The following is a 26163-nucleotide window of genomic DNA, read 5'->3' on the forward strand; positions in this document are numbered from 1 at the left end:
CTGAATCCAGCTACCCGGCCCCTTTGTGGAAAGCCGGGCACGGCCATGCCCACCTGCACCCCCAGGGTCGTGTCGGTGGTGAGAGAGGAGGACCACTGGGGCTTGCTGGCCGCCTCCCTAGCTCCAGACTCTGTGATAGGCCACCTCAAGGAAGTCAAGTGGGGTGTGGCACAGCAGAGCACCTGAGGTACCCTCTGGGCCTCTGCACATGAGCACACGAGCACAGGCACCACACACATGTGCGCACAAAGAAGAAATCCTCAGGGTCTGAGTGAACTGTCACCAACAGCTGCAGAACAAAGGGGAGGATGCAGCTGACACAGTCCAGCAGCCCAGGATCACATCACCCCAGAACCGGGTGCGCAGGCAAGCCAAGACCTCATGGACTCCGGGACCAGCCGGGACCTGCAGTGACCAGCCGTATGGCCAAGTCAATCACAGGGACCAGGGGGGAGAACCACAGACAGGCCTGCCAGTGGAGCAGGAAAGACAAATGTGTCAGAAGCCAGAAGTGACACGCCTGGGCGTAGACAGTGGGGCCCAATCAGGAAGAAACTGCTACACTCAAGCATTGGTACCCACGAGGTGTGAATTGTCAGCATGCCCAGGCCCCTCCGGTGGGCACCAGGGAAGATCTGGCAACATTCTAGGGACAAGGAAAGAAAGCCTGACTCATCCACAAGGCTCCCAGGAAGAATATGACTCACTGGATAAAGCACTTCCCATGTGATCATGAGAACCTGAGTTCAAATTCCCAGAACCCTCAGAAAGCCAGACAGACACGGTAGGATGTGGCTGTCACCCTGGTGTTGCTACGGTGAGAAGGGGTAGGTGGAGACAGGAGAAGCCCCGAATCTCCAAGGCCTTCGTCTAATCTAGGCAAGCATACACATGCGCGCGCACACACACACACATACACACACACACACACACACACACACACACACATTTTCATGTTAGATTTAACCAGAAGGCTAATCAGCTTGCACTCACCTACAGCCTTATGAGTTGCTGCCAAGCTCCCTACCCCCCAGAGCCTGTCTGTGAATCTTTAACAGTTGCCCTTGCCCGTACCCGGACCCAGGAAAGAAGTTAAGATACTGCTCAGGTTGTGCCCATCTTTGATGCACGCTTTATCTCCATCCTCCTGGGTGATTCGGAGGTCCACGCCGCTGTCCAGAGAGGCAGACATCCTACCCAGAGTCTTCCAGTGAGTTTACTTACAAGTGTCTGGATTCCAGGAGAGTGACACGTGACATTCTCGCTTCCCTCCCCCTTCCCCCAACGAAGCTTCCAGACCTCAGGTTGCCCGCCCTGAGATTTCTGAGGATTAAATCATATCCTGGGACCAGGATTTCACAGAACGCTGTCTAGAGTTGGGATCCAGGCTCAGTCTCTCTCTTTAGGAAGAAAACCCTGCAGCTTTGAAATGAGGACTTCAGCATGTTCTAGGAAACCATCACCCCTGCTCCAACAGCATTCAGCTCACACAGGGTCTTAGAAGACCTTCACGGCTACCCCTCTTAAGAGAAGCTGTCCTAGCAGGAACAGAGATACTTTAAGAGACACTGGGCCCCTTCCTTTGGCTATCAGGCTATTGAGACAATGGTGCCGGAGAAATTGGAATTTCTCCAGGAATCTCACGCTGAGAGAAGGAAAGAGCCGAAGCCTGTTGCCAGTCAGAGGTAGGAGCTATACTGAAATCTCCTCTAACTATATGAAGAGATTTCACATAGTTCTGATGACATATCAGAACATTTTGGAGAAGAAACAGGAGCCAAGACAACGGTGGGCCAGTGCAGGCAGAACCACACCTTGACCGGAGCTGCTTAGCTGTGGATACCTTTTGCCCTAACTTAAACTTAAAGCTAAATGTTAGGATACCAAAGATAGACTTTGGGGTGGAGGGGTCACTGTGTTCCTCTTCCCAATGTGGCCAATGTGACCAGTTGAATAAATCTCTCTCTTTTCGCATGGTGTGTGTATGCGTGTGTATGCATGTGTGTGCATGAGTATGTACATTCCATGACACATGTGGCGGTCAAAGGACCATTTACAGGAGTCAATATTTCTTCCCACTATGTGGGTCTCAGGGTTTGAACTTGGGTTGTCAGTCTTGACAGCAAGCACCTTTGTTTGCTGAGCCATCTCACCAGTCCTGAATTAATTGTTTCTGTTTTCAATATTGAATTGTCAATTAAAAAGACAAAACCCTGCACATGGCCTAGGCTCTGACCGTGATAATTCAGGTAACAGTATCAGACAGACGAGAAGATACAAGAAGCCAGAGGAACCTGGACTGAAGGTTGCTTATTCCAAAGGGAGAGGCAGCCAGAAGGGCGGGACACCCCCTCCCCCTCCCAGGGATTCAGAGAACAGTATATGATGTGCAGGTTTGCCATGAGGCTGCAGACCGTCCTCCCCTCCCCAGGCACACTGTGCGAACATTCCTGAAAATCCTCTAACAGTTCCTTATGGAGGTTCGGGTCACCGCCCCAGGGGCAGCTGGTCCGCATCCAGATCACACATTCTTCCAACAGCAGTGAAGTGTGGGGCCAGCCAGAGCCAAGAGAAGCTAATGGGGATTTCTACTGCCACAGTAATTCTTTCTCTGGGAATCGATCTTTAAAATAACAGACAAGCTGTGAGAAGAGAGGGACAGGATGAGAGAGAGAGAGAGAGAGAGAGAGAGAGAGAGAGAGAGAGAGAGAGAGAGAGAGAGAGAGAGAGAGAGAGAGAGGGAGGGAGGGAGGGAGGGAGGGAGAGAGTGTGTCAGAGACCCCTGGGACTTTACAGGAAGGCTCCCCACCTCCCCGCACTCACACGCATCCGAGAAGACCGTCCTGTGTGATCCCATGCTGGAGGAAACGGCTCAGTCTGTAAAGTGCTTGTGGAACACGTATGGGGACCTCAGTTCAAGACCCAAGTGGAAAGCCAAGTGTACTGACGTGTTCCTCTAATGCCAGCTCTGGGCATTGCTGAGGCAGGAGAATCCTTGGTGCTCACTAGCCAGTCTAGCTGAAATGGTGAACTCCAGGCTCAATTAGAGACAGAGCCTCAAAAACTAAAGTGCCAGGCCCATGAGACATCTCGGTGGGTAGAGGTGACTGCCACCAAGCCTGACGACCTAAGTTCAATACCCAGAACGCACATGATCGAAGAAAAAAAATCAACTTCCACAAACAACATAGCATACAAGCTCACATGCATGCACACATAAATGGAATTGAAATTTTTTAAAATCTCTCTCTCTCTCTCTCTCTCTCTCTCTCTCTGTGTGTGTGTGTGTGTGTGTGTGTGTGTGTGTATAACTGAAGGAGCCACAAGAGGGCGTCAGATCCCCTGGATCTGGAGTTACAGGCAGTTGTGAGCTGCCCCACAAGGATGCTGGGAACGGAACTCCTGTTCTCTGCAAGAGCAGCCAGAGCTCTAGGCCACTGAGCCATCTCTTCAGCCCCAGTAAAAGTCATTTTTTTAAAAAAAAGGAAATAGGTTTCCAGTCCTAAATGAGAAGTGTGCACACCCAGGGCCCCTTCTACCAACTCCAAGGTATTTCTGCCCATGTGTAACCCACTAACCGGGGTTATGTTTCCAGCGGTCAAGGGCCCCATGCTCACTGTGGGAAGCCCATATAGAGAAGTCCTGCCAGGTGGCTCAGGATCTCCAAGCCACCAACAGTATCACAACTGCTCTGCAATGCAAGGGACAAGCTGAGGGACACAGTTTCCAGCAAGACACTCTTTGAGTGTGCCCTGGCATGGCCAGCTTAGGGTAGAGACCACAGTCAGGATGCCCTGAGTTGAGGAGCCTATTCCCTTATCTGCCTGAACCACACACCTGGACCCCAGCAAGATGCAGGGGCAATCGGCTTCAGTGGGAGGTGGAGAGGAGACACCAAGATGGGTCTGAGAGGCTCCAAGGTGGAGAGATTCGAAACCTATCTCTTGGGTAGCAATTTCCTCCAACTTCAATATCCCACCTTGAGTGAAGCACTTTAAAATTCAGTAAGTTCTGAAGGGAGACTCCTTAAAACTCAGGAAGTAGACAACACACAAGTCTTGGAAAGTCCCTGAAACTTAACAGATTGACAAAGCTCCTCCCCACTCAAGGTTATATAAATCATAAAGACCAGTGAGGAGACTCTCCAGCCTGCTGATCTGCCTGCAGGTTGTACAGAGAGCTACATCTTTTATGAGCCATCACCCATGCTCTCAGGGATCCCGCTACTTTGAGACATCCATGTTCCTGTAATTAACTCCTCACACACGCTCCAGTGAGGAACTACAGTGAACTCAGTAGTTCACCAAGCTGGACTTTGATGGTGTTGTTGCTTCAGTCTCTGCTGGTTCCATATCTTGGGTACGTAGATGATGTCTGTTCATATCTCCCCAGACACGGTGTCACACATCACCATCCAAGAAAGGCCAGGAGGCGGCAAGAAGTAGTATGTCTCCTCAGCTGGTGTTCAGGCCATCAGCGGGTATTCCATTGCTCCATCAGATAGCACTTACAGAGTTCAAGACTAGGACACTGAGTGGCTGGGCCGATGGTTCAGCCAAGAAAGTGCTTGCCTTGAAAGCCTGAGGACTTGAGTTTGATCCCCAGAACCCATGGTGGGCAAAATACCTCAGCAAGTAAAGGCACTTGCCACTAAGACTGGGGATCTGAGTTCAATACCTGGTGGAAGAAGAGAACCAACTAGTCCAAGATGATCTCCACCTTCTGAGAGTGGGACCCTGACTGGGAAATACTGGACTGTCCTGAGAGATGTCCTGAGAAGCTGGCCCTTCCTGAGGCGATGTGAAGAAAAGGTAGAGAGGGAGGAGGCAGAAAGAGCAGGAAGGAGAGGAAGTGAGGAGGGAAGGGAAGGCAAGAGAGAAGGGGGAGAAAGAGTGGGGACATAGCCCTGTCATCACGTCAAGGCTCAGAACCTTTCCCAAAAAGACCTGCCAGACACTTTCCCAGTGGGCCACAAAACGGTTTCAGGTTCTGCATTTGCTCTATCCATCTGTACAGAGGACGGTCAGGAAATGGGCAAAGACTTTGCACATTGAGCCAAGAGTTAATTGAGTTTATTTTTGTGAAAAAGGAAATGTTTTTGTGTATATGCAATGTGTTTGTGTGTGTGTATATGCAATATGTTTGCGTGTATATGCAATGTGTTTGTGTGTGTATATGCAATGTGTTTGCGTGTATATGCAATGTGTTTGTGTGTGTATGCAATGTGTTTGTGTGTGTATGCAATGTGTTTGTGTGTATATGCAATGTGTTTGTGTGTGTATGCAATGTGTTTGTGGGTGTATGCAATGTGTTTGTGTGTATATTTGCAATGTGTTTGCGTGTGTATGCAATGTGTTTGTGTGTGTATGCAATGTGTTTGTGTGTGTATGCAATGTGTTTGTGTGTGTATACAATGTGTTTGTGTGTATATGCAATGTGTTTGTGTGTGTATGCAATGTGTTTGTGTGTATATGCAATGTGTTTGTGTGTGTATGCAATATGTTTGTGTGTTTGTTTGTTTGTTTGGTTTGGTTTTTCGAGACAGGGTTTCCCTGTAGTTTCTAGAGCCTGTCCTGGAACTAGCTCTTGTAGACCAGGCTGGCCTTGAACTCAGAGATCCGCCTGCCTCTGTCTCCTGAGTGCTGGGATTAAAGGCGTGCGCCACCACCGCCCGGCTCAATATGTTTGTGTGTGTATGCAATGTGTTTGTGTGTATATGCAATGTGTTTGTCTGTATATGCAATGTGTTTGTCTGTATATGCAACGTGTTTGAGTGTATATGCACATGTAAGCCTGGGATCCATCACCAGTGAGCCTACTGTCTCTACTCCACATGGTGCTGGAGTCGTAGGTGCCTGCATGACCATACTCAGTTTACTGTGTGGATGCTAGAGACTTGAACTCAGGTCCAAATGTTTGCTCAGCAAACATTTTAACTCACTGAGCCATCTTTCCTACCACTGAGATTCTATAGGAACACACCCCGAGGTCTTGCCTGCGGCTTCCCCTCATTTCTGAAAGGTGAATGTGGGACGTGTGCCCCCCTAAACCCTAACTGTGTTAGACACAGGAACCTTAACACCGACGGCAGTCAGCCCCACTGACCTTAGGACTTAGAAGAGCATGTGGCACTTGCATGACCACCTCCCACAGGTGGGGCTGCTCAGCCTGCAGCGGGCAAGGGACAATGGAGAGCGGCAGGAGGCAGAGGAGGCTATCTGTCTCAGATGAGAGAAGGGTTGAGCACAGGCTAAGCACTTCTGGCCCTCCTGGTTGCAGCTGCAAACAAAGACAAATAAACGGAGCCATAGGTGTAGTTCAGGTTGTAGATCGCTTGTCTGGCATGGAGAAGGCCCTGGGTTCGTCCCCAGCCATGCATAAACCAGGTGTGGTGGTACACACTTGCAATCCCAGGAGGATCGGGAGTACAATGCCATCCTTGGCAACATATTTTGATGCCAGCCCAGACTTTATGAGAGGGGACAGATGTGGCAGTATATGTTTGCAGTTCTAGGGCCAGAGACAGTATCGGACAGCCAGCCTAGCCTGTTTGGTGAGATCCAGGCCAGTTAGAAACCCTTTCTCAAAACGTATCTCAGACTTTGTGTCTCAGAAAGGATACACAAAGTCGTCCTCTGTCCTGCACATATGTGTGCATTTGCACGCACATATGAACTCCCATAGATATCAGCATGTGAGTGCTCACGCCACCTCTCACGTGTAAACAATAAGGAACCTATAAAAATGAATGAGGTTAGATGGGTATTTTGCAAACCTCAAATCCTTGCATCCCTTTCTACTCCCAGAGTCTCATGACTATTCTAGTCTCTATGAGAGTCTTATCATATGAACCAGATCCTGGTCTCTATGGGATCCTTATCATATAGACCAGAAGCCAGGCTCTGGGAGATTAAACATCTTATACAAGACTGCTATCAGAACAAGACCAGCTGGCAAGGCTCTTGGGTAAGCTATCAACAGACCACTAAGATTGTACTTGACATGGTCCTCAAAAAAAAAAAAAAAAATTAGGAGACTTCACTGTAGTTTCGTCAAAGCAACTTCAACACTGGATCCAAGCTGGGCTTCTAACAGAGGTGATCAAAGAGAGCCAACAACAGTCAGGTGACTGGATCATGAGGGCTCTAACATCATAATGGATGGATTATTCTAGTTTCATAGTTTGATGATGGCGTTTGGTGAGAGAGACCAGAGAAACGGGATTTCTCGTACAGGGACCCAGGTGTTCTGTCCTGGAGGTTACATGGCAAAATAGGGCTGGAGAGATGGCTCACTGGTTAAACACTGCCCCACACACATAAGGATTGGTGTTCAGATCCCCAGAACCGACATAAGGGCCAGGTGGTCAGCCTGTAGACAGCACTGGAAGACAGAAACAAGGGATCCCCAAACCCAGCTAGGTAGCCAGAACAACCACATCAGCAAGCTCTGGATTTGATTGAGACACCCTGCCTCAGTGAGGTGGAAGAGTGGTTGCCGGTGATTCCTGCACCAACTTGAGCCCTCTCTCTGCACTCACATCCAAGTGAAACACACACCCATTCACGCTGCTGCTGCTGCTGCAACCCAAAGTTGGCTGGATGCACAGATACAAGTCCCTAGATTTGTATGGGGTTGTGTGACTCTGGTCTTGTCTTAGGACTCTCTGTATAATATTTAATGGCTCAAAAAGAGTAACACACACACACACACACACACACACACGATTATTTTCCAAGCCAGACACCATAATTTCAGGTACTTGGGAAGGATGAGGCAGGAGGCCAGCCTGTGTTACACAAGCAAGTTCAAGACAAGCCCAAGTACCTTAGTGAGACCCTCTCCCAAAAAGAAGTTTTAAAAGGAGCTGTAGAGAAAAAGCTCAATGGCTAAGGGGGCTTGCTGCACAAGCCTAAAGACCTGAGTTTGAATTCCCAGTGCCCATATATATATATAAAAAAAAAAAAAAAAAAAAAAAAAAAAAAAAAAAAAAACAGACCTTGGGAGCGCACCTTTAAGCTCAGCACAGGGAGAGCAAGGGGAACATAAGCAGAGACAGGAAGGTATCTAGGCATACGGGCTGCCAGTCCTGTTCCCGGTTCAATGAGAGGTTATCTCATGGAAGAATAAAGCAGAGAGAGACACAGGGGGACAGCACAGGTACAGAACACTCCCTCTGGCCATCACATATGCATGCAAAGAGATACATATTCAAACACATATGCCATACACACACATACACACTAGCTAATAGTTTTTTAAATAAAGATAAATTAAAGGGTGGGACTGTCACAGTGGTAGAGCCCCTGCCTGATGTATGCAAGGCAGTGGGTTCGATCCCTGAACTACATGATTATAGGGGGAGGGGTGCTGTGTAGAACTATTGTGTTCCGTAAACGACATCACACTATACAGACTATTCTACAACTTATGAAGCTTGCTTACTGCCATCTCCACATCTGGAAGCATGCAGAGCCCACACTTCTGTGCATGTTCCGAGACCTCTCCCAGCAGAAATTTCTAAAAAGCATTTCTGAACAAATTGCAAGCGATAAAATCATAGACAAACATTTGTGTGTGTTTGGAGAATCCTTCTAATAGAAGCTTCTACAAAATATTTCTGAACAAAACGAAGGCAGTTAAGTTCCATGTAAACTTGTGTTTGTGAGTATGCACGTTTCTGTGTGTGTGTTGCACGTGTGTGTGTTTAGTTGTGCATCCCTGTGTGCACACAGGTATTGGGCAGAAGTCAGATCAGATACCTTTACCGCTCTCACCCTCAACTTTACTTTTTTGTTTTTGTTTCTCGGGACAAGGTCTCTCTGCATAGCCCTGGCTGTCCTGGAACTTGCTCTATGGACCAGGCTGGCCTCAAACTCAGAGATCCGCCTGCCTCTGCCTCCTGAGGACTGGGTCTAAAGGCAAGCACCACCACCGCCTGGCTTCAACTTTACTTTTCTGAAGCAGGGTCTCTCACTAAATCTGGAGCTAATGACTCTGCTAGCCTCACTGACCAGCAAGTCCCAGGAATCCTCCTACCTCAGCCTCCCAAGCACTAGCATTGCAGGCGCACGCTGAAGACCCACCCAAACCACCTCCCTTACTCCAGCAAGCAAATTTTGGCAGAGGAAAAGGATCCACTATCCACGAAGCATTCGCAGCTCCCAGCACAAACTGTTCCGGTCTCCTTGCTGTAAAATGCTGATAAAATTCTTGTTCATGGTCATTGGGTCTAGTATCTACTTATCCAAAGTTGGCTGAATCCAAGAGATGCAAATCTATACATCAGGGGAGGTGTGTGTGTGTGTGTGTGTGTGTGTGTGTGTGTAACTCCAGACTTCTGGTTTAGTCTCAGGACTCTCTGTTTAACAGTTAAATTACACACACACAAAACTACTTCCCAAGTCAGGCACAACATACATGCCTTACTGTAATTCTAGCTACTTTGGAAGTTGAGGCAGGGGGATCAGAAGAGTGAGGTCAGCCTATGCTATACAAGTTCAAGACCAGTCCACACACTTTAATGAGACTCCATCTCACTAAATGTTAAAGGGTTTTGAAGGGAGCTAAGGAGAAGGCTCAGTGAATAAGAGAGCTCGCTGTATAAGCATGAGGACCAGAGTTTGAATCCCCAGCATCCATGTTCAGTTGTTCCGAAATGAGACCATGGCTCACACAATACAGAATGTTCTACGGCTTCCAATGCTTCTTTGCTGCCATCTTCACAGATGGAAGTGTGCAGAGTCTACACTTCTATGGGTGTTTGGAGATCTCTCCCACTAGAAGCTTCCAGAAAGAATTTTCCAACAAAATAAAAGCAATAAAATTACAAGCAAACTGGCAATAGGACCTGGGACCTAGTTCTTGGCTTTCATAACAGGGGAGGGGAGCAATAGAACATGTCCGAAGAAAGAAGATGGGAGTCGCCCCTGCGTGCTGCCAATGAACTTAGAGAATGAGGGCTTCAGTTTAAAAGACGGGGTGTGTGTGTGTGTGTGTGTGTGTGTGTGCGTGTGTGCACGTGCATGTGAGTGCAGTTTCCTCAGAGACCAGAGAAGGGCCTCAAATGCCCTGGAGCTGGAGATACAGGAGATTGCAAGCCCCATGTCCTGGGTGCTGGGACCCCAACTCTGGTCTTTTATTAAGAGCAGTAAACCAGTACTTTAATACTCTCTTGCGGCTCTTGAACTGGTGTAAGGATTAAAACATATGCCGTGGCGCCGGTACAGGTGTGAAGATTGGAGATACCGTCAAATGGGAACGCTGAACTCAGAAAGATGTGCAAACACGGCGGTCAGTAACATTTATTTGATTGCTTTTCATTTTCTTTAGGAATTCAAAAGCCTGCAAGACTCAGCGTTAAGCCATCGGGGGAGGCCAGCGCGCCACCTGGCGGTAGATAGAAGCAGCGGGAGGGTCCAGGCACTGAGGGTTGAGTGACCCGGTGCCGCCTCCATCCCCACACCGAAGCCTTGGGATCCAGGCGGGTACCACGTCCCGGAGTGAATGGGAAGTCTCAGCCAAGGTGGCCTAAGGCCCCAAAGACTAGATGAAATGGCCTCTCTAGTGTCGCCAAGTGGCCAAAAGGACTCACGGCCTTGGTAACTCTGGAAACTGTGGAACAAAAAGCCAAGGCCGCACAGGTGAGCCTGGCAACTTCGTGGAGGCTGAACCTCGAGTCTTGTGAGCGCGAGGAATTCTCTCTACCACTCCCGGATGCAAGTCGGTACTATCTCCATTCGAAGCCCCGGGCTGAGGGGCAAGAAAACCAGGACGGGAAGAGACGGAGTGGGCGCGAACGGAGACCACCTAAGCCGGGGCGACGCGTTCCCAGCACCCCTCTAACACAAGCTGGCTCCCAGGCCTCCTTAGGCCTGGGGTCCCCAGCGCAAGATCGCAGTATTCTCTCTCACCCCCTGATTCTGACCACAAAGCTTCTACCATCGTGCATTCTGGCCATCCCGAATACACAGGCCTGCGTCCGCAGCACCGAGCCACTGTGTCTCAGAGGCCACCCCACTGTACCCTATCTCGCTTTCAGTGTCCGCGCCCCCAGGCCTCGTGCTCCAAGCCCGATGTCCCTCCTTCCCAACACTGGGCCACTATGCCTCAGAATCTCCGTGGTGCGTACCCAAACCCGGAGGACTCAGTGTGGAGTCACAGCGCCTTGGATCAAGCGCGCACTAGCTCGAAGTCTCACGCCCCCCCCGTGTCCTGAGTTCCCCGACACCGAACCACCGCGCCTCGAAGTCCTCACTGTCCCTTGATCCAGCTCCTGCGTCCCCAGCACCCAGCCACCGCGCCTTGGAGTTCCCACTGTCTCCCGATCCATTCCTGCAGAGCCCCAAGCCCCGTCCCTTGCAACCCCAACAACAGGCCACCGCTCCTCAGATCCCCTGTTGTCTCTCGATCTGGCCCTCACGCCTTCGAGTCTCTGTTCTCCCAACCCTCGACCACAATTTCTCTGTGACCCTTAGTGTCTCTATCCAGTCCTTGGTCCTCTATCCCACTCCCCACCCCAGCAGCGGGCCAATGCTCCTCACAGTCCCCGATGTCGCTGAATTCAGCTCCCCCGCGCCCCTTGCTCACTGTCCCGTGTCCCTAGTACCCGACCATGACTCTTGCAAGCTCCCGCTGTCCCTGGATCTAGCCATCGCTCCCCCAGGCCCGGCGCCCGGCGTTACTCACCGGCGACTCGAGTAGCTGTTGCCGGGGGAGCCGGCGCCCTGCTCCGGGTAGCCGTGCTGCTGCAAGGCTGCTGCCGGGAACGGGTAGAGGAAACCCGTGGCCAGCGCCGACCCGCACAAGCAGCAGCACGCCCATGGTAACAGCAAAACGAGCTTCATTTTGTGCAGCTCGCCCGCGGGAACCTGGAGTCCCGGGAGCTGGGGACAATCAGGCGTGCCCCGGACGGCTGGACCGATCCTGCGGCCCCAGGCTGGAGCGCAGGGAGCCAGCCGGTGATGGTGTGAAGGCAGGGTCTGAGGTGGAAGTCGTCTGGGGGTCGCCCACGCCTCTCCAGGACCGCCTTTTCAAATTCAGCGAGGTGGGCTCTGCGCAGTTAAAGGGGGCGTGGGTCTTTCTTTTTAACCCTCGGAGGTCCAGGGCTGAGGAAGCGTCTACCAAGCTGGGGGCGCCCCAGGGGACGCATCCTTCTGAACACCAAATCTTACATCCCGGGCCCTTAATACACATTTTGAACTTTCCATTTCCAGGTGAGAAAGACATCCAGGTTTCCATGGAGCCGCACCGTCTACGATTCTTATCGTCTCCATTTTTCAGAAATGGAACCTGAGGCTCAAGAAAAGTTGAGCTAGGTAGATGGCTCTGTGGGTAAGAGTGTGCGCTACAGACCCTGCGGACTTGAGTACAAATCCCCAACACCCATGTAAAACGCCAGGCGTGGCCTCTGACCCCATCCCGCAGCCCCCAGTCGGAAGAGTGGGAGCAGGAAGATCCCTGGGGCTTGCCAACTTCTGACCTAGCTCCAGGTTCAGTGAGAGAAACCCTGTCTGAAGGCAGTGAAGCTAAGAGGAATAGGGCAGATCACCTATGCTGCTTCCTGGCCTCCACACACCCATGCACACGCACATGCATAACACACACACACACATTCAGCCAAGACTCCACAGACCGATGATGAATTTGGGGGTCAGCCTAAGCTGTATAATGAGCCCCTGTGTCAAGCAATGGCCAAAAAAATGGAGTTCCTTCTCTTACTGTAGCATCCACAGCACAGACCAGGTGACAGCAGCATGGAGTTTTCCTGTCTTCTTCACTATCCTAGGAGCCCAGGGAAGGCTCAAAGACAGTGTCTTTCAAACCCAGGGGAGGAGGGGCTGTGACCTATGTATTGGACTTAGCCAGTGCCCACAGAACACACTTCAGATTCCTTTGGGAGGAAGCACTGGTACTCCCCATAGTGCAGGTTCTCCAAATCCATCAGGCCTTGGGGGAGATATGGATGGAGCGTGTAAGAAAGGGCACTAAGTCTAAGTCATTAATCCCACGAAAGGGCTCTCCATTCTGCCATGACTAACCTGGCCTCCAAGACTATTGAGAACTCAGGAAGGGTGGACATTCCACAGAATAAGATAGAGTTGGGCTGAGCATGGTGGTGCTTGCCTGTGATCTCAGTACCTGGGAGGCAGAAGCAGGAGGAGCCTGGTCTGTAGCAAGACTTGGTAACAAACAAGCAAAACAACTAAGTTGGGAACTGCAGAAACTCGGGACACAGGATGGGCAATTTAGGAAAGAAGGGGAAGAGAGATGAGTGTAATGTATTTGTGTACCCACACAAGAAGGTACCTATGGGTTATGTATCTATGGGATAATATTAGACCAGATAGCAAGTGTAGTGTGAATTCTAATTGCTCTTAATAAGAAAAACCCAGAGTCAGATATTAGGGGATGAAAGCTGAAAGACCACAGAAGCAGAACAGCCAGCCACTAGATCTTACCTCTACTGAATCCTCAGGCCTAAGGGGCGATCCTGTCTCTGTAAATCCTCAGACTGAATGACTTGTGTACCTGTCTCTTTCTACCTTATATTCCTCTCTCGGCCCAGCCATATCCCTGCCTGTCTCCACCTCCCTAGTGTTGGGATTAAAGACGTGTGACTCCCAAGTACTAGAATTAAAGGTGTGAGCCACCACCACCTGGCTCTGTTTCTCTTTGAAATTAGATCAATCTCATGTAGCCCAGAGTGGCCTTGAACTCACAGAGATCCATCTGCCTCTGCCTCTGCCTCCCAAGTGCTGGGATTAAAGGTGTAGGCCACTCCCTGGCCTCTATGGCTAACTTGTGGCTAGCTCCACACTCTGATATCCAAGCAAGCTTTCTTTTGTTACAGCACAAACAAATATCACCACAAGCAAGACACCTGAGTGGGCTGCCCACCATATTTTCTTAACAGTGCTATAGCCAGATGGTGAAGTAGATGCCAATTCCAGCCTCAGGCAACGGGAATGAGACTTTGAGTTCAACCTGAGCTATACAGCAAGACTCAGTCTCAAGGAGGGCACTGAAGATGTAGCTGCTATACAGAATCCCCACCCCCAGCAAGGTGCTGGAATGTGATAGAGCACCAGCCTAGAATCCCCCAGTGAGGGGCTGGGGTGTGGCTCAGTGGTAGAGCCCCTGCCTAGAATCTCCCAGTGAGGGGCTGGGGTGTGGCTCAGTGGTACAGCACCTGCCTAGAATCCCCCAGTGAGGGGCTGGGATGTGACTCAGTGGTAGAGCACCTGCCTAGAATCCCCCAGTGAGGGGCTGGGGTGTGGCTCAGTGGTAGACTGCCTGTTTAGCATGTACAATGATGTAGATTTGAGCCCTAGCAACACACACACACACACACTGCAATCCTTTTACAAAATCTACTGTAATCCCTTAAGCGCAGGTTAAATGTTCTGCAGCTTCCCTGTTGCAGACACCTAACAGACTGAAGCTTACCTTGGCAGGGTCAGATCATCTCAGAGCTTGCTCAACCCTCAGGAAGCTACCAGGAGAGCCAGTACAGGCTCCCACCCTGTGGAAGCAGAGCACAGGCCAAGTTTCCTGTCCCATCTGGTGTCATACAGGGTACAGTCCCACACAAATCAACTCAGAGCCGCGTCTCCATCTGTACAACATGGCATTGGGGAAGGCAAGACGGCTCAGTGGATAAAGGTGTGTCAGGCCAAGCATGACACCCAAGTTTGGTCCTCGGGTCTCGCACAGTCGGTGGAGAGAAGTAACTCCAGCAAGCTGTCCTCTGGCCTCCGCTTGTGGACCGTGGCACACTCACGTGCATATGTGAGCACACATGTGCGCACACACACACAAGCACATCCACAGGAACACACTTAGGCCACGCGCAGAGACACAAGAACAAGCTTTTTTAGGTAATCTTTTGTAACTCAGTTGTGCCGTTCTCCAGCATGAATTTAGTAGATGACAATGTCATGTTTTGATGTCAACCGTCTTCTCCTGTCTCCCAGACAGCTGTGGATGCACACAACGATTTAAAGCCATCAGCGGGGGATGGGAGAGAGGCGAAGGCATGGCGACATCTGCCTATCTGCTCTCCCTCCCCCAAAGAGAACACCTGCTGCTGCACCCCATTCCATAGCACCCGCTGTGTAACGTTAGATAAGTCACTCAACCTCTCTGAGCATCCTCATCTAGGAAATCAAAAGACTAGTCACAGTAGTTTTGTGCAAACGTCATAATGAAATCCAGGATTTTGTTTAGCAACTGATAAAAATTAGAAAATGTAGAAACTAACAACATTGGGAGGGGCTGGAGCTCAGTAACTGATGGCTTACCTAGCAGGCGCATAATCTTGAGCTGTGGTCTCCACACTGCATGAACTAGGCGTGGTGACACATGCCAGAGAAGGAGACATGCCAGGCTTGGTAGCACACAACTTTAATCTTGGCCTGTGAGTTCAAGTCCAGCCTGGTCTACAGAGCTAATCCCAGGATAGCCAAGGATACACAGAGAAATCTTACCTCGAAAAACCAAAAAGCCAAAGGAAAAGAAGGAAGGAAGGAAAAGAAGGAAGGAAGGAAGGAAGGAGGGAGGGAGGGAGGGAGGGAGGGAGGGAGGGAGGGAGAGAGAGAGAGAGAGAGAGAGAGAGAAATGGAGAGAAGACAGGAATGTCAGAAGTTCAAGGTCATCCTTGGCCTGCCTGGGTTACATGAGACCTTTTCTCCCTGAAGCAAAAATAATATAAACAGCATCTAATTTATGAATTTGCTGAAAGCATTAAATGAATTATTCAAATGATATACTTGGAACCATGTGCCTAAAATACTACAACCATCAATAAATACTAACGAGTATTATTAATTAACTGAAGCACACCAGGTTTTTCAGCTCCCCATGGACAGGAACAGACAATAGACTCACAGGCAGAACGCAGGCTTTCTTTCTCAGAGGACCAAGCTTAATACATCTTTTGTGTGTTCACGGTACTGCAAATTGAATGCAGCAGGGCCTTGTTAATGCAAGACAAACACTCTACCAGTTGAGCTATATCCCGAGCCCCTGGTACATCTTTGTTGCTGTGTGGAGAATAATTTAAAATAAAATCTTGTTTTGAAGAAAACACAAGCCAGGCATGCTGGTACATAGCTGCTGTAATCTTAGCACTCAGGAGACAGAGGAGGAGAAGATGCGACTCGTATGACTTTCCAGTTGCTTTTCTTCCCACCATGTAGCTCCCAGGTATTAAGCGGAGGTGGCAGGCTTGATGGCAAACACCTTTATTCCATGAGCCACCTCTCAGGTCAGAATTCTATTAAAAGATAAAGTAAAGCGGGGTGCGGTGGTGCATGCTTGCAATCCCAACACTTGGGGGTTGAGAAAAGGTCAGGAGTTCGGGGTCAGCCTCAGGGACGCAGTGAGTTCAAGGCCAGCCTGAGCCATGGAGGACTGTCTTAGAAAAAAATAATAAAAAATAAATTAATTAAAAACTTTAAAAATTAAGGATAAACTCTCTAAGGGTTGGGCAGAAATTTAGGGACATTCCGGCAGCCTCGGAGGCCAGCACTCCTTAGAGAAGCCAGCAAGAGACAAACGCATTCTCTAAACTAGAATGTTCACAACTGCTGTTGCTACAGCTGCCGTCTCCGCCCCCGCAGGGCTGCCCCAGGGGCCTCTGATCAGTTCTCCACACGGGCATTTGTTGTCTGTGTTTCAGAACTGTGTTCCCAGCATTCCTGAGATACAGGGGAAAACTTCCGGAGAGGCGAAAGCCATTGTTCATTTTCCAAGAGCCCCAGAAATCTAATAGCCCAAGTCTGGAGCTGAGATGGGATCGGAAGCTGGCTCTGTAGTCACTGTCCGGGAGTTCACCACGGGCGGGGGGAGAAAGCTCCGCCGGTGAAATGCTTGCTTGGCGAGCATGAGGATTTGAGTTAGAATAGCTGGGGGCTGGTGAGAAGGCCTGGTGGGTAAAGGCGCTGACAGTCAAGCCTGACGTCGCGGGTTCCATCCCCAGAACACACAGGGTGGAAGGGGAGAGCTGGCTGCCATGGGTTGTCCTTTGACCTCCACATGTACCCCTTATACAAGCACACACATGCCTTAATAAATACAATGTGATTAAAATAAATAAAATCAGGGTCTGGTGGTGCACAGCTGCAATCCCAGCATTGGGCAGGAGGATCCCTGGGCTGGCTGAGAAGCCAGTCTAGCCCCAGGTCCCAGTGGAAGACTGTCACATGAAATTTCATACAGCCATCTGGCCTCCAACACACACATGTCCATGTGCATGTACACCTGTTCACACGCAAATAGGTATACGCATCTGGACAAGGGTTTTCCCTCACTCTTAGATCCTCATTCTCTCACAAGGTTCTGTGTAGGCAGGTCGGGGCTTGCAGCGTCCCTATCTGACAGATGGAAGTGACTCCTCCCCTTCCGTGATGGACAGGCAGTTGCGTGTGCAAAGAGGGGTTGGTGCTGGGATCATGACCAAGGTGTTGAACATGCTGGACAAGAAGCTCTTTGGGAAGCCTGCTTTGCCTGTTTCTGGTCCTAGCTGGGTGTGCAGCTCCATGGTGGAGTTTTTGACTAGCATACACATACACAAGGGGCCTGCATGGATTCCCTGCCCAGCACCACGAGGAAACAGCAGTAACAAACTGCTAAAAGCTTTTGAGCTAGATATGGTGGTGAAGACCTGTCATTCCAGCAATCAGGAGGCTGAGGCAGGAGGATCATGAGCTCTAGAATAGAAAAAGAGAGAGAAAGAGGAGAGGGAGTTGGAGGAGAAGGGCGGAAGAAAGGCAGGCAGGCAGGCAGGAAGGAAAGAAGGAAGGAAGGAAAGAAGGAAGGAAGGAAGGAAGGAAGGAAGGAAGGAAGGAAGGAAGGAAGGAAGGAAAAAGCAAACTATCACAGAGAAAGTTTTTGCAAATCTAGTTTGCTAGCTCTTCTGATAAGAAAATCTCGCCAGCAGCATCCTCTTTAGCCCACAGAAAGCAACCCTTCACTTCTGCTGAAGTCAGCAGAGCCACTGAGCGGAGAAGTAAATAGCGAGCAAGCTGAAGCCAAGGTAAATAGTGACCTCTTGGCATGATAAATCTTCCTGTTAATCTAAAACAGGAATCTCTCCCAACCACGACCACGGGCCCCAGATTGCCCCATAACAGGACACGGATTCTGCAGGTCTCAGGAAGGCGGAGGGAGGAGGCTAGCTAGCACTCTTTCTCCCATATACACGGGCTCCCAGCTGTTTCAGGTCCCAGAATAACAGGAGAGTGATAAGGAGCACACTCGGGGCACAGCAAAGCCGGACCCAAAGGACTTCTTGCTTTTACACCGAGTACTCTGTGCTTGACTGTGGAAAACTGCAAGCTGTCTGTGGATATCACAGAAGAGCCTGGCTCGAGTTTTCTTCTTTATCTCTACTCCTCAGAATTCCACCCAGCCTCTCTGAAAGCAATGGCTCCTTTGCTGAGCACGTCTGCAAAATGGAAATCCATTGCCCTGGTGCTGCCAAGAGACAACCAGAGGGTCCAAAGACGGCCGGAGAGGGATTGGGGTGGAACTCAGATAGTAGCGGATGTGAGAGGGAAACCTGGGGTTCCCTCCTCTAGCATCACATACACCAGGCATGGAGCTCATACCTCTAATCCCAACACTCAAGAGGCGGAGGCAGGAGGATCAGATCAGGGTCATCCTTAGTAGAAATAACAAGTCCCAGGCCTGCCTGGACTACATGAGACTCTGTCCCCCAAAGAAATAGAATGAAATTAAATAAATAAATGTTAAAGATCTGTCTGAGACTCTGTCTCAAAAAGAAAAAAAAAGTACAAAGAAACAAGAAGACAGTGAATTAGCTGACCATTGTTTTGGTTACTTTTGTCAAATTGACACAATCTAGTGTCACCTGGAAAGGGAGTTTCAATGAGGATTTTCTTGATCAAGTTGGACTTTGAGCATGTCTGTGAGGCATTGTCTTGATCAGTGGGAAGACCCAGCACACTGTGGGTGGCACCATTCCCTGGACTGAGATCCTGGATTATATCAGCATGGAGGAAGCCAAGTAGGCATCAACATATGTGCATGCATTCATGCATTACTCTATGATCTTGTCTGTGGTTGACACGGGAATCTTCTCTCAAACCCCTGCTGCCCCTGCTGCACCTGCTATGCAGGACTGAAATCTGAAATTTTGAACCAAATAAGCCCTTTCTTTCTTAAGTTGCTTTAGTTGGGGTATTTTATCCCAGGAACGGATAAAGTAATTAATACAGCTGTCCTGGGCTACCTAGCAAGACTTCGTGTCAATAAAATAAGGAATATGTCACTGTTAGTCCTCCTCGCTCTCAGTCCCCCTCTTTCTCTCCTCCCCCCGGGTTTTTTTTCCTCACACTGAAAGGTAGTTTTGGTGATTCTGCATCTTTTTCAACTATAAAATTTAAAGTCATTAAATAATAATCTGGCTGGAAAAGCGTCTATGAATAAGTGTCTGCCATCAATTTCTCTATGGATTTATGGCCTAGACATCATTTCTTTGTGAATTTGTGTTGCTGATGTTGTTGTTGTTGTATATTTGTGGCCTATCTTCTAGCTATTTTTCAAAATTCCTTCAGAGTTAAATGTCTTCAATTAGTAAGGTTCTACACTGACATTACTTCAGACTTTTCATGTGTTTTTGAGACAGGATCTTATGTAGCTCAGGCTGGACTCATTTTTACTATGTAGCCAAGGTTGACTGTGAGCAGCTCCTTCATACCAGACATAACCCATAACCTCTTAAGGATTAAGTTTATTTTCATATGTGTGTGTGTGTGTGTGTGTGTGTGTGTGTGTGTGTGTGAGAGAGAGAGAGAGAGAGAGAGAGAGAGAGAGAGAGAGAGAGCGAGCTCCTGCATTACTGCAAGAAAGTACATATGGGTTGTGCACCTATTGGACTATATGGGGCCAATTAGCAAGTCACCAAAGTAGGATTTTCCCACCACATTCTTCCTACAGTGTTTCTACAGCCACATGTAGTGATCCGTGATCCTGGCCCTCTGGAGGTCCAAGCGATAGGAACCTGACTTTGAGTGCTACCTTTGGAAGCTAGAAGAGGGCATTCAATCCCGGGAGCTGGAGTTTCAGGCTCTTGTGAGCTTCCAAACACAGATGTTGGGACCTGAACTCGGATCCTCTGAGAGAGTGGGCAGTCATCTTAACTACCTTCCAGCCCCAGTCATAATCTCTTAATTTTGACAAAAGTATCATGAGTCTGTGAGATTTTAATATCAGTGAACAACTCGGGGGAGAAGGTAGATGAGAACACTCTGTACCTGTTTCATGACTTTTCTGTAAAGCTAAAAATTGAGAAATGGATAAATATGGTATCCAAGGGCTGGGGAGTTTGCTCAGTTGGTAAAGTACCTGCTACATAAACGTGAAGGGCTAACCCAAGATCCTTAGAACCCATGCAAAGCTGGATGCTGTGGCTCACATCTGGAATCCCAGCACTCCTGTGGAGAGATGGGAGGAGATGGGAGAATCCTGAATACTCCCAGGCCAGCTGATCCGGAGTGTGCAGTGATGAGTGAGAGACATGATCTCAAACAAGGTCAAAAGTGAGTACCGGCACCTCAGGCTGTCCTCTGACTTCCACGCATGCATCAGAGCATACGTGTGCCCACAGTCACATGTTCACCTATGTATACATGCATGCGTACACACGTGTGCACATGCATGTGTGTCTATGTGTATGTATGTACGTATCCAAACACAACCAGTTGCCTTTGCTCAAATCTTAGTTTTGAACAAAGCAACGGAAAGAATCTTGATGGCAGAGAAATTTGAGGGCAGACTTGATATTGAATAACACGGAGACATCACTAACCATTTTATTAAGTATGATAACGGTGCCGTGCTCGTGTTTGTCTGAAGCATCTCTCTGGTAAGCACAGGCATTTAGTGGTTAAATGACATGATGTCTGGGATTTGTTCTCAAATATACCAGAGCTGGCGGCCCAGTAGGAGTGCACGCCTTAGTCCCAGCATTTGGGAGATGGGAGATGAAGGTTTGAGGGCCAGAGGCTCAAGGTCAACTGCATGGATTGCTCAAGGCCCACCTGTCCCAAACAAAAACAAGCAACAAGAAGAAATAAACACCACAAAAACAGAAGCTGATGGTATATAAATAAAACGAGACTGAAAGCGGCTGGACATTGATGAAGTAGTTGATTGTACACATATTTTAACTCTGGGCCACTGAGATGGCTCAGTGGTGAAGGTGCTTGCCGCCAAGCCTGATGACCTGAGTTCAAGGCTCCAGAACTACATGGTGATGGAAAGAACTAACTCCCAAAAGTTGTCCTCTGACCCCACCCCACACACGGGGGGCAGGGAGACAGACAGGCAGGCAGACAGACAGACAGACAGACACACATGGGGGGCAGAGTACTCCCATAATGTTTAGGAATTTGGAAGGCTGGAGAAATGGTACAGTGGTTAAGAGGTTATGCTGTTCTTCCAGAGGGCCCAAGTTCAATTCCCTGCACCCACATCAGGGGGCTCTATAGTTCCAATTCCAGCTTCAGAAGCTCCAATGCTCTCTTCTGGCTTCTCCACGGGCACCCACTCTCACCCGCACATAGCCACATATGGACACACAAGTGAACTGAAGTCTGGGAACAAGCTTAATGGTGCAAGGAGAGAACTGGTCTCAACAGGAGGGTTGTAGCATGTTACATGCACACACGCACGCAAGTGCGTGCACACACAACATACCATAATAATGAATTTTTTTAAGTAGAAGAAAGCTAGGCATGGTGGTACATGTCTTTAATCCCAGCACTTGGGAAGCAGAAGCAGGTGGATCCCTGTGACTTCCATGCCAGTCTGGTCTACAGAGTGGCACCCTGTCTCAGTCAACAAAGCATACTGGAAAGGAAAAGAGAGAAATTCAGAAAGGAAAGAAAATTTGGAAGCTGGCAAGGGAGCTCAGTGGGTAAAGGTTCCTGTCACCACGCCTGATCCCTGGATCCTGACTGTTAATTCCTGGAGCCCAGATGGTAGAGGAGAGAACCCACTCTGGCAAGCTCTCCTCCGATCCCCATATGTTCTCCATGGCATGTATACACACATACACACACCACACACCACACACACACACACACACACACAATGAATAAATGTAAAACTTTTTTTACATAAACAGCACCTGAGGAACAACCCCTAAGATTGTTCTACATACGTGTGTGTGTGTACCACACCCACACAAACATATACCATAATGATAATATCTTCTACACAGGATGTTGACAACTTTAAATGAGAGGCCAGGAAAATGGCTCCATGAGCCAGGCAGTGGTGGCACACACCTTTAGTCCCAGCACTTGAGAGGCAGAGGCAGGCAGATCACTGAGTTCGAGGCCAACCTGGTCTACAAAGTGAGTTCCAGGATAGTCAAGTCTACACAGAGAAATCCTGTTTTGGGAAAAGAAAATGGCTCAGTGGGTTAAGGTGCTTGACGACCCTGAGGTCACTGTGACCCACAGTAGTGGAAGGAGAGAACCAACTTCGTTGTACATGTGTACACACATACAAACACAAATCAATATTTTTAATTTTTTTTCAAGACGGGTTCTCTGTGTGTATACTTGACTGTCCTGGATCTTGCTCTGTAATTCAGGCTGGCCTCGAACTCAGTGCTGACTGCTTCTGCCTCCCGAGTGGTAGGATTAAAGGCATGGGCCATCACGCCCAGCTATTTTGAAATTTTTAAGTGAGCTGATATGTGCAAAGTGAAGGCAAGGACGCAAACCCTTCCACAGTTCTCACGGCCGTTGCACAGATACTTTTGCTTTGAACAAAGGCTTAGCTGCCATGGCCTGCACATGCTGATGGCCAGGGAGCGCTTACGTCCCTGCCTCTCCTTGGATCCATAACGCATCCCATATGAATGTTACGAGTCGCCCGCAGCCATCTGGCCAGAACTGCGCCTTTTCGTCTATCCCATGCTCCTCGTGTTCAAATTAACGTCTCTTGTTTTCACGGTCATTGTCAGAAGCAATTTGACGAATCCTTTTCACGGCCTCGAAAGACTCCGCTGAGGAATCCCTCTTGCAAAGAGCAACCGCCAAAAATCGACAGACAGCAGATAGAGTGAGACGTGGATTTCCAGCGGTTCATTTCACGGGGGGGGGGGGGCATGGGGGCGTTTGTCTGTCTGTGCATCCTTCACGCTGGGTGGACACTCCCGATGTCCATGTAAAAGAGAACATGCCTTGAATTACGATCTGTCTGGCATCCTGGAACTCTGCATCCTGTCTATCCTTACAGCTGGACTACGGGCAGAATGGGGGATGTTCAAAGAAATTCTCTCCTAACATATGAAACCTCCCCGGAGCACACCAGCTCTTTGCAGCATATTTAGTTAATTGGTTTATGTTTGATTGTTCTGCACAGCGCAATCAACCCACTTCCTGACTCTCCCAAGCTTCTAATTCGCAACGATGCAACATGCTTTTCTTTGGGATCTTTCTATCCTTCTACAGAAAGACTGGTCCAGGAATACAAACACATGCTATTGGACTTAGACCAAAGTTTCACATTTATAAAAATCTAATATGGAGTGGCTGGAGAGAGGGTCAGTGGTTAAGAGCGTATACTGCTTTGCAGAAGATGGGGGTGGGGTCAGTTCTCAGCCGCAAGTCAGCCAGCTCACAACCTCCTGTAACTCCAGATTGGAGGGAATAGGCACGCCTAACGCCCCCTTCTGGCCTTCTTTTGCACCTGCACTTACGTGCACATACACACAGGCACACAAATAATTAAAAAATAAAATCTTTTTTAGAAATCTAACGTGTGGAGGAGGCTGGCTAAGAGAGCTTTCTGTGCAGTCACAAAACACTCAGATTCCAACACTCATGTAATGAATCAGTGTCCAGCCTGGAACCCCAGCTTTGAGGTAGGTGGAGACAGCTGAGGAGGCTTGGTGGCTTTCAGCTTAGGAGAAAAATCAAAAGCGCCAGTTTCAGTGAGGAACCCTACCTCAAAGGAACAGGTACAGAATTATAACAGAGAACGATATCCCACATCCTCTTCCGGCCTCTGAGTACAGACAGATGTGCTCAACTCCACACATGTGTATAACCAAAAATACATAAGTGAATCAATAAACCTTTAAAAAAGAAAAAAGGAGGCGTGGCTCCATGAGTGGAGCTAAGAGTTCAAGACATCGTGGGCTGGCGAGATGGCTCAGCGGTTGAGAACGCTTGCTGTTCTGCCAAAGGACCAAAGTTCAGTTCCCAGCACATGAGTAGGGTGCGCAAAGCCACCTGTAACTCCAGCTCCAGGGGACCTGACACCTCTTATGGGTTCATGTGACAGAGGCATTTATACTTATGTAAGCATACACACAGACATAAACAGAAATAAAATAAAAAGCAAAAGAGGAAAATCAAACACTGGGCCTTCAGTGTTGATGTAATCCAGTAACTGCTGCCCTCTGAGGCAGGGAGATTGCGAGTTCAAAGCCAGCCTAAGCTTTCTAACACAACCCTGTCCCAATAACCAAAACAGTCCTTGGGCGACGGATCAGTCTGTAAAATGCCTGCTGAACAAGCATGAACAAACCTGAGTTTGATCCCTAGAATCCACATTTTAAAAGCCAGCTTTGGTGGCACCTTGTTGTAATCCCAGTGCCGAGGCGGTGGAGATGGGCGGATCCTTGTGGCTTCCTGGCCAGCCAAACTGACCAAAGTGGTGAGGCTCAAGTCCCAGCAAGAGACCCTGTTTTTAAGAAAGACAAGGTAGACAGTTCCTGAGGACGACACCTGAAGTTGACCAGTGGCCCCCATGTGCACACACATGCACACACACACATGCAAACCAGCACAGACTAGTTCCTTTGCATGCATGCATGCATACACACACACAGAGAGAGAGAGAGAGAGAGAGAGAGAGAGAGAGAGAGAGAGAGAGAGAGAGAGAGAGAGGGAGAGAGGGAGGGAGGGAGGGAGGGAGAGGGAGAGAGAGAGAGAGAGAATACTACCAACAACAGTTTATGGGCTATAAATGTGTCTCGGAGCTAGGCACTGAGACGGTCATCACTCCAGTTGTGGCTGAAGCATTTCTGGCAATATGACAGATTGGATCAAACCACTCTATGGTTGGTTTTGTTGCCACTGCTGTTGTTTGATAGACTGCTTGGATATTTTTGTCCTAGGTTGTAGTGATGGGAGCGGTGGACTGCATTCCCGCCCGGCTCCCGGCCGCCTGGCTAGCTTATGCCCCGAAATAACAACACACAAATTGTATTCATTTAAACACTGCCTGGCCCATTAGTTTCAGCCTCTTACTCACATCTTGATTAACCCATATCCAGTAATCTGTGTAGCACCATGAAGTGGTGCCTTACTGGGAAGATTCTAGTGTATGTCCATCTTGGGCCAGAGCTTCATTGCATCCAACCTGGTAGCTGGCTTCATGGCGACTGTCCCAGAGAGGAGAGGCATGGCATTCTGACTGAGCCATCTATGTCACTTCCTTCTTCCTGTTCTGTCTACTCCACCCACCTAAGGGACGGGCCTATTAAATGGGCCAAGGCAGTTTCTTTATTAACAAATGAAATCAACTCAAACAGAAGACCCTCCCACATCACTAGGTGCTTTCATGCCCGGCTGTGTGTGGAGCGCCTTGATATACACTCATACGCTACATTTTTGGTTTATGCGTGTAAACTGCCGAGGGTGAAGACGGATGCCTTTGGCTCACAGATTAGAGGTGTGGCTGAGCCTCAAGCTTCCAAGTGCTTCAGAGAGATTGGAAGAGGGTCACAGAGGAGGGGACCTTTCTCAGGGGGCAGTAATGGAGCCTCTGGCCCCACATGGCCCCACATGACTTTACCACGTGCCTCGGGCATGAGGAAACGCCTTCCATCCAAAACCTATTGTGAGTGTTGACTATATACAGCAGGGCAAAGGCTTTGATGATCGGAATTGGGGAAGCAGGAAGCACAGAGCGTTTGGGTTGGCTCTCAGAGATTAAGAGCTGATCAATCGGTCTGCTCAGGTGGTTGGCTGCTTTCTACGGAAAAGGAGTCCTTTCCCACAAAGTATCTCCTCCAGGAGATGATTTCATCATCATCATCATCATCATCATCATCATCATCATCCACCCAGTGTTGCTCTTCACCAAGTGCCGCCCCCCACCCAAGCATGTCTT

General features: G+C 49.1%; 1 protein-coding gene across 2 annotated transcripts in view; it reads right to left on the reverse strand.

The window, feature by feature from the left end:
- Positions 1-11846, reverse strand: part of Col26a1 (collagen type XXVI alpha 1 chain) — a 128057-nt gene extending 116211 nt beyond the window's left edge. For both annotated transcript variants that reach the window (XM_038346560.1, XM_038346559.1), the window contains exon 1: positions 11689-11846. In XM_038346560.1, coding sequence (XP_038202488.1) covers positions 11689-11846 — 158 coding nt within the window. The remainder of the gene's footprint in view (positions 1-11688) is intronic.
- Positions 11847-26163: the final 14317 nt, after the last annotated feature.

This window comes from Arvicola amphibius, chromosome 10 (genome assembly GCF_903992535.2).
Source record: "Arvicola amphibius chromosome 10, mArvAmp1.2, whole genome shotgun sequence".
In the NCBI taxonomy this organism is placed as follows: Eukaryota; Metazoa; Chordata; class Mammalia; order Rodentia; family Cricetidae; genus Arvicola; species Arvicola amphibius.